Here is a 9,176-nt window from a genome sequence, read left to right as displayed (position 1 = left end):
GTTAATACTATATATTTTGTAGTGTTAGTTTATTAAACATGCATCAGCGAATAACAATTATTCATTTCATTCCCACCAATACAACTATATTCTGATCTCAATTTTCCTAAAAATTTCATTAAGATCAATAATTAGATATGAAATACTACCTAATTTGCAACTCGATGTTTTGTTATAATTTAATATTAAAAATATATAAATATGTTAAGAGGTAAAGGATAAATGTGTATATATACCACAAGAAAACTATCAAATAGTGATCAATTTTATGATAAAAAAATATGTTTAGAGACCAATTTAGAAACCAATTTCATAATTAGAGACTAAGTTATAGACCAAAATCTTGATAGCTAATGTTAGTGACCAATTATAAATCAATTCATAATAGAAATTATTTTAATAATTAATTTAGAGACTAATGATTTTTAATTTATAAATTAGTATCTAAATTAGTCACTATAATGACTAAAAATTTTTAGTCACTACAATTGGTCACTTATCAATGATTTTGTTGTAGTGATAAGTTATCCTTAAATCTAACTTTTAATCATCGTAAAACTTTTAAACATACCACCAACATAGTTAGAATTTTATGGAAGGATATAATGTGTGTTTACAAAGTCGTGTTTAGATAACTTCAAAGCAAATTGAAATTCAGTATCATCCTCAATTATAACATTTAACTTTCTAATATTTACTTCAAAGTAAAAATGATTAATATTTCTAAAATGAAATTGTTATTAATTGAGAGAATTTCTCTTTTTTAACAAATCGTTATTCTTTGAATAACTTGTCGGATAATCCAAAAGGGACGTGCAAGCAAAATGGAGTTGACCCTTACACAAAAATGTAGTTCACCAATGATCAATAAAAGATCAAAGGTGTGGAACCTATGTGATAACTGGTTGGGGTGAGCTCTGTGCACTATTTTAAAGCTAGGGAGAATTTTAAGCACTTTTCTATAATTAATCTTAATACTAGGCAAAACTCTATATGGAGAGACATGTGGTTAGCGATAGTGGAGAAAATCTGGAAATATAGGAATGGGGTAATCTTCAAACAAAAGAAAGTTGATCTTGACGAAATATTTGGTTTAGCACAAGTGACAGCTTGGGGTTGGATGAAACACAAAATTCCCTCAGTAAATTTTTCATATAGTGATTGGGTTTTTTCACCTCTCTCATGCTCAAAATCCTTATGATATGATAACTACTGTGTGTTCTTAGTTTGACAAGTGAGAAAGATGCATGACTTTTTTAACAGGGACATATATTGTTTAAGTGGAACCTAAACATACTTGGGATAAGCACAACCTTGCCTTTCTCTCAAGACTGTGTTCCTCAACTTTTCTCCATTTAGATGAGGACTTTGAGCTCTTCAATTCGGTGTGGAAATCTGTCCAGGCTATGTTGATTATGTCTTATTGCTTCAGGTTATGTTTGGCTCGTGGTTGGGTTCATGGTATTGGTGACATTTGAATACATCATTCTATACGCGTGCCTATACCTATTCATGTGTAGGGTCTTTCTGTCTCTATTTTTGGTTGTGTATTTTGGAGCAGCAGAATAAGTTTGTGACTACTGCTTTAGTCCCATGTGCATCTTCTTTAAGGTCTTTTTAATCTTTGATAGATCTTTAGTTTTTGACTGTCATGTCTTGAAAGGTTTCGATGCCAAGCTTTTGCATGTTTTTATACATGTTATTGAGCTTTTTGTAAAAGGGTTAGAGCACCCCATAAGTGTTCTTCTTTAATTTATTCATTCTTTGCTGAAAAAAAATAATAAAAGACCAAAGCTTCTAGTTTATACAGACATCTTTTTAACTAATAAAGTTTCAATGTGATCTTTCGTTATACCTCCTGCATTTGTATAGTTATCTTCATCTTTGTAAAGCACATCAATCACACGTGCAAAGTTCACCGCACGAATAAGAAATGTCATTGGTACTTGAGTAGGAGCTAAGCATGCATCGTTTATGTGCTTCCAAGCATTCTCAACTAGCTTGAGTAGTTCTTCAATGGCATGTTTCCTTGAGATTTTATGCTCCTTCATATAGCATTGAATGCTTGAAACAACATGTTGTCTATCCTGTTCAAACTTCGTAAACAAAAATAACAATGAAAAAAAAACAGAATCCAAACAAATCAATATTTAACAGTTGATATATAATGGTCTTAGAAAAATTATTATCAAGTCTTTCTCTTCCAAAATTTTAAGAGTTCTACAATTGCTAACTGTAATAGAAAATAAATAAAATGTTTCTTTGTAAACTCAAAGTACTTATCAGTGGGTCACACACAACCTATAGAAAGTACTAGGACAAGCAGAGTTCTATTATTATTAATTCTTCTCGACATATTAGTTCCACATAAAACTTTGTCACATTCTCGTTCTAGTTAAATTGGTAGAAATTAATTAGTGTCTAGGGTGTACCTCATCTCCAACAATGTCATCCGTGATCCTACATATAACTGCAGAAGCTATAATAATGACTGGTTCATTCGTTGCCCATATAAGGACCTGCTCTGTTAAATTTTTCATGCCTAGGAAACATGTGGTAATCAACAGAGTGTAACCACTGGACGTTCTTCTTACTTGCATGTACTCTTCCAATGTCGGAATGTGGTTGAAATGGCACCATCTTGCCTCAGCCATGTGAGCTTGGACTAGTCTTTTCATCTAATGCTTAGAAAAGAATATTTGATTTAACTTCTTTGTATTACTTGAATGATGAATAAGAAAAAATAAATGAAACTATAATTCTACCTCTTTTTTAACATACTTGATGCAATATACTTTTCCTTCCTTTCTCATCTCCAGCTCAATTTCTTCAAATACATCCAAAATTGCTTTATAACATAATTGCATGTATTTTGGGAGATCAACCAAGCAACAAATATCCCACCTGCTAACATTGAGATAGTTATCTTTAATGATATATTGGTAGAATTAAGCTAATGATATACTATTTGTCATTTTTTATGTGCCTAACCTCTCAACTGCATTGGTGAATAACTCAAGTTCTTCTATGGTTCCATAAGCATCGTACATGTCATCAATGATAGAAGCTAGAGTTATTAATTTTGTTGTTATCCATCTACAATACTGTGGCTCAAAATACACCCCCAAAATCCAAAAACAACATTCTGTGATCCTATCTCTTGTAAAAGGTAAATTTGTTGAGACATCTAAATCCTTAGCCCACCATCTGAATCACAAAAAAACAACATTCAGATTTCAAAGACAAAAATAAAATTTTTTAAGTGATGCTTATTGATTTATACATGAATGGTAATACGTTTGAGGAAGATATTACTTGGTTAGACGGCTAACTTCTTTCAAATGTAGCTCCTGCAGCTTGTTAAAATCTAATTTTGCAAATGTTAACAATTTTTCATCGTGCGATGGATCTTCGTAGAAAGACATAAAATATGTTGCCTCCAACCTAGGCAAACCTCGGCGAAGTGATTGTCTTAAGCTATGATGCACACGTGCAGCAAGAGAACAACTTAATCGGGTGGTTGTAGACTTTGTTAACTTCTCCCGACTGAAATTGTGTGCTTTTTCAAGTACGTCTTCTCCATGACATCTTAGTTGGGCTGCTTCATACAAACTTAACATTCCTTCAATATCATTGGTTAAGCTTTCCTCAAAATTTCCGGTTTGGTCTATGAATCTGCAAAATATACCTGTTTAAAATATGTATTAATTTACAGGTGGACATTAATTTAATTGTATAACTATTTCAAGGGATACCACCACACAATTGACTTACACATTAAAATCAAACATTTTGTATAAGTTCGTTTGAGTTACCCTATAAACCTAATCTTAAAAGTGAAAATTGTTTCGATCAAATAATAGGTGTTGTATAATTTAAAAGAGAATAAACATTATTTAGGTCAAATTATATTTGATCTTCTTACAAAAATAGTGTACTTTTGTACACATTACCAGAATGGAAGCTTCATAAAAAATTATAATATTTTGTACACATTTACCAGAATGGAAGCTTCATAAAAAATTATAATATTTTAATAAGTCGTGTTTCATCAACACAACTTCAACAATGAATTTTATAGAAGACGTGAGCTCTAGAGATGACTTTTGATTTAAATTTTCAAAGTCCGAAGTAGTGTACCCTGTGCACAACTTCTGTGTAAGAGGTGATCCACTGAAGTTGTGAGTGAAACAAACAAATTTCAATTTCTTGTTTTAAACTAAAAGTTTTGTATACACTGCACGACTTATAAGTAAAATCTGATGAACTGAGCCTCAAAAGGAATGTTTTGAGGATGAGGTTCTACTTGATGTGGTTGTTGCATGTTCTAAGCGCTATCTAATGATCCAAAGCCAATCAACGAGACAACTGATATTCGAAAGCAGAAGCTGAGAATATCATGTTAAACCTTACACAAAAGTCGTAAATGGAATATAGAACTTCTGATTTAAACAAAAAAAAAAAATTGCAAATCATTTTCCTTCTCACAACTTCAGTTGAATAGATTTTACAAATAAGTCATGTGTGGTATACACGACTTCTAATTTTAAAACAAAAAGTTAAAAATTTGTTTCCTCTCCTCACAACTTAAATGGATAACCTCTTACACAACAATTTGCATGTAGAACACGGTTTTTACTCTGAAAATTTAAATCAAAAGTCGTCTCTGGAACTTCCGACTTCTATGAAATTTATTGTTGAATTTTGACGGACACAACTTGCTCAAAATTTGTAATCTTTTCTGAACCTATTTATTAGTAATACCATCGTAGTGAGTTGAACAAGAAATTATTATTCTTTGAAAAGTAAATTTGGTTAATGCTCATCTAATGATTATCTAATGATTCTCATCTTCTATCTAAAATTAAAATAATACCATCGTAGCGAGTTTGATTTGAGATATTTAGATATTTATCTAATGATTCTCATCTTCTATCTAAAATTAAAATAAAACCAAGGCAAACTTTATCACCATTAACATGCGAGCCATGTCATGGTTACGTATACTTCAATATATATTTAACTTCATCCTTGTTTCAGGGAAGAAACTCATTATTTTATTCCACCATATATAGTTTAGGACAATGATATTTTGACTACTAAATTTTAATAATTTTCTCTTATAATATGAGGTGACATTTTATAAATGATTTTAAAATATTAAAAATAAAAAAATGGAAGAATGGAAAACCACTTAAATGATGTCACCTCATGTTATAAGAGAGAGTTGTCAAAATTTAGTAGTCAACAAATTATTTTCCTATAGTTTAACTTCATCCTTATTTTACTGAGGAAAAATGGTTAAATGCTTACGAAAACCTACTTGAAGAAATGCGGTATCCATGTTGTCTAAGCAGCCGAAAGAGTAGAGCCGTGTGGTAAAGATTATCATTGTGAGCTATGATATTATTGTCCTCTGTTGAAATCTCATAAATTCGACATAGAGCACTGTCAATTTCTTGCTCAAAATGGTAAGACACACCCAAACGTTGAACTGAATCAATGAAGTTTAATGTAAAAGAGAAATTGTTATCATCAATCGGTGAGACAAGCCTCTTCCTCACGTCCTCTTTTAGTAGTTTAGCTTGTTCAATACTGCTATCACTTTCCTGCATGAAGTAGTAATGAAAAGGCCATCATATGAAATGTTTTATCTACACAGATAAAAATGTTAAATCCATGAAAATGTAACATCTTAGCTAAAGAGATTGAAAAAGTAAATACAGCGGAAGAAGGAACAAAGGAAAGAAAGCGATCGCCCCAAACGGAGGGATGAAAATTTGCAGTGGGTCGAATGAAGGGAGGTTTTTCACCACTGACAGAAGTTGGAAGTGATAAGCTACCGTTAGACATGGTTTGTTGGGGAGTATGCATATAATGTACGTAATGAAGTTCAAACACGCTTCTTAAATACTGTGTTTCTGTCCCTCTCATGTATCAGATACGCGACACACACTTATACATCACATATACATGAGGTTTTAAATTTAGAATATGTATTTTTGAGTCCATCACATAATTATGACATTATATAAATAAATAAAAAATCAATGTTTTCAAAGCTTTCAAAAATATAAAATGTTCAATCATATATTCATATCTTTACTTTCATTCTTACATAAAATTAGAAATTGAAAAGAATAATTTCACCCTTACATAAAATTAGAAATTGAAAAAGAATATAAAATTTTCCACCATTATGTGAAAAAAATAAATTAAGCAAAACGTAAAGAAAAAAACATTGCCTCACATGACAAGAATAAAATATTGAGCGGAAAATGGTGAGACCCACTATAATTTAATTAACATGTGGGTCTACGTTAATACAACACAATAAGCATAAAAATCACAATAAGCATAGAAGAAACGTGATGCTACAATAGACAGCAAACCTAAAGGTGATAAGAAATCATTATCCTTCTAGCAAAATCGATAAGAAAATAGTGGTGGCTAATCTGAAGGTTATAGATTTAACAAAATGTCGAAATTCAGTTTAAAATAAAATTCAAAAGATAAAACCAAGATGTTACAGAAATTAAAAAAAAATTAGATGTTAAAAATAAAATCTTATATTCTTAAAAAATGTTGAAAAAAGTTCATAAAGATATTGTCCTCCCAACACCCATTCATTTAAGTTTGACAACAGCCATGAAAAACTTCACGGTACTTGAATAAAATTAAGTTATTCTTCATTGATGTCCTTTCAAGCACCACCACCAACTTATGCATACACAACACAAAAAGCATATAAGAAACGTGATGCTCATTAGCATGTGTGGACAGACCAGAAAAAAACAAAGGTGATAAGAGGACATTATCCTTCTTGCAAAATCGATAAGAAAATAGTGGTACCTAATGTGAAGGTTATAGATTAAAATATAAAAATGTCGAAATTCAGTTTAAAATAAAAGTTATAAAAATTAAAATATATGTTTTTAAAATAGATTTTAAAATATGATGTCACTAACACAAAAAAGACCTATAACGTCACTTATATAACGCCTGTCCAGAAAAATCTCACGTTAAAAATGACCAGTGGCATTGTTGTAAATTATTTGACCTTTTTTAAAGTCTGTCCATTCCAACACAGACGTAATTAAACGTCTGACCCACAGTACCCCGACGTTACGTAAAAACTGTTTTGGGAATTTTCGGATTTTCAAGTGTGAGAATTTTGTAAAAACAGCCAAATTAAAAAAAAAAAGAGCAGTTTGATGTCTGGTGGTGCTCTGACAGACGTTATTTAATGTCTGAGCTTACCATGGCCGACGTTATTTAACGTCTGTCAGAGCCCACCACACGTCAAACTGCTATGTTTTTTGGCTCCATTTAGCGCGAAATTGATGTCTGTTGCTTTTGACCCTAACGTTGGATAACATCGGACCCCTATTGCCCCGACGTTAAGTGACGTCAGCTCTATTTTCCGACGTTATTTTGACGTCATCCAATACGACGTAGGTGTTTGGACAGACGTCAAAGGTCGAAAATATCGGACGTTAAAAGATTTTTTTGTGTTAGTGTATTAGAGAAATATAAAGAAAACTGTTCAAAATAGATTTTTTTTTTAAAAATGTTGACAGAAAACTGTTCATGAAAGGAAATATATATGATGCTTAGATATGTAATTTCTAGGCACATTTGATCTTTATTTCCTCGTCACAGATTCCATTAGGTTTATATATATATATATATATATATTTTTTTTTTCAGATGCACCGAATATTCATGTTCTTTCTTAGGTGAATTTTGAAACTCAAAAATAAAATAATTTTGTACATTATCTATGCCAAAAATTCATAGGTAATGAAAATTTTTTGTAGGTTTTTTATAGTATTTTTCTTCCCTCATTATGTTGAGGTTTGTTTCTCTCTTCTCTCTCGTTTTTCTTCGTTCTCTCTTTCACTTTAGCCTCTAAGTAACTCTAATAAAGTGACGTGTTTTGGTGCTGCCATTGGAGTTGTAGTAGTGCCATTGACACCGTGACGCGTTTTGGAACTTTTGGTTACCTATTGTGGCTATTGGTTTTAAATTTTTTATATGACTTTTAGTTTTTATTATTTGAAATATATATTTTGTATGCTTAATGTGAGACCCAAAAAAAGTAAATTAATAATTACAAATTAAAGAATAGAAATTGGAGCGGGAAAGTAAGTATATGAAGTTAATGAGTGAAGATATGGACAAGGAAGCAACGTGTAGCTCAATTGGTTAGAGTTTTCTGCTGGGTTTGGAAGGTTCTTAATGTAATTGGTGTTTTTTATTTTATAGATTTTAGTTAATGTTATATGTGTGTCTTGTGCCTGTTTGTGATGTTTATTGTGTCTATATATGTTTTGATAAGAAAAAATGTGATAACTTGTTTGGTGAGGAGCGTGTATTTAGAATTGGGAGACAGTGGGATTGAACCTTGGTTAGAGCAAAACTATAAAATTTTCTTTTAGCTTTAGAAGCATTTTTAGATAGGCGAACAAATCAAGGTAGGTTCAATGAATTTGGATACAAACAGGTGTTTACTTGAGTTTAATTAGACATTAACGGCTGAATTAATTAATTAATTTTATTATAATTTCACTTTTATTATTAGATGGAAATTAAAAAGAGAATAAGTGGGTAGAAACTAATTTTTAATTAGTTTAATTTTAGTTGTTTATAATTAACCGAACTAAAAAAATAAAATGAGAAGAGAATTAGGTTAATTGACGGCTAAAAATGGTTAAGGTAGAGGAAGCATAGGTTCAATAACTTTTCTGAGCATAGAGAAGCTTCATAGGAAGATTGCTAGAGAAAAAAAGGGTCGCCAAGAATTTTTCTTAGTGTTGGAGTTCTAGGTAAGGGAGCTAACCTTGGTTATTCTTGTGTTTCTAAATGGTTGTTTCAAGCTTGTGTTGATAGCTCATATGGGTGTGCTCATGGTGGTGGATAAATTCTTCTTCTGAATGGTGTTGTTGGTGATTTAAGAACCCAATCAAGAATACATTTTGTGATACATACTCAAAGCTACTATATTGCACACTTTTAATTGATTAAAAATAGACAATCGATTGATTTGATTAAATAGATACAGTACTATGTAAATCAACAGACTAAATCACAAAAGCAGTTAACTGAAAAACTGGAAAAACTACAGAAATGCAAATTTGTGTTTTAAACCAAAAACATAATGAAAGATTGATTCA

The 9,176-nt window shown here is 31.1% G+C and overlaps 1 protein-coding gene across 1 annotated transcript; it reads right to left on the bottom strand.

Annotated features, from left to right (window-relative positions):
• Positions 1–1,745: 1,745 nt before the first annotated feature.
• LOC114170246 ((-)-germacrene D synthase-like) lies at positions 1,746–5,934 on the bottom strand. The gene is made up of 7 exons (XM_028055734.1): positions 5,725–5,934; positions 5,324–5,609; positions 3,316–3,688; positions 2,992–3,207; positions 2,766–2,904; positions 2,433–2,678; positions 1,746–2,096 (listed from the first exon to the last, which is right to left on the bottom strand). Exons 1-7 carry the CDS (start codon positions 5,932–5,934, stop codon positions 1,803–1,805), a joined length of 1,764 nt encoding a protein of 587 aa, XP_027911535.1. The 3' UTR covers positions 1,746–1,802.
• Between the last annotated feature and the right edge of the window lie 3,242 nt (positions 5,935–9,176).

This window comes from Vigna unguiculata, chromosome 11, assembly GCF_004118075.2.
Source record: "Vigna unguiculata cultivar IT97K-499-35 chromosome 11, ASM411807v1, whole genome shotgun sequence".
Taxonomy (NCBI): Eukaryota; Viridiplantae; Streptophyta; class Magnoliopsida; order Fabales; family Fabaceae; genus Vigna; species Vigna unguiculata.
Note: the sequence above shows the minus strand (reverse complement) of the source record. Positions and strands in the feature narration are given on the sequence as shown.

Coding starts and splice junctions, on each gene's coding strand:
- LOC114170246 (XM_028055734.1), bottom strand. CDS start 5,934: ATGAGAGGGACAGAAACACAGTATTTAAGAAGCGTGTTTGAACTTCAT. Junction 3,689..5,323: donor TGGATACCGCATTTCTTCAA/GTAGGTTTTCGT, acceptor TATTTTAAACAG/GTATATTTTGCAGATTCATA. Junction 3,208..3,315: donor GAAGTTAGCCGTCTAACCAA/GTAATATCTTCC, acceptor TTTGTGATTCAG/ATGGTGGGCTAAGGATTTAG.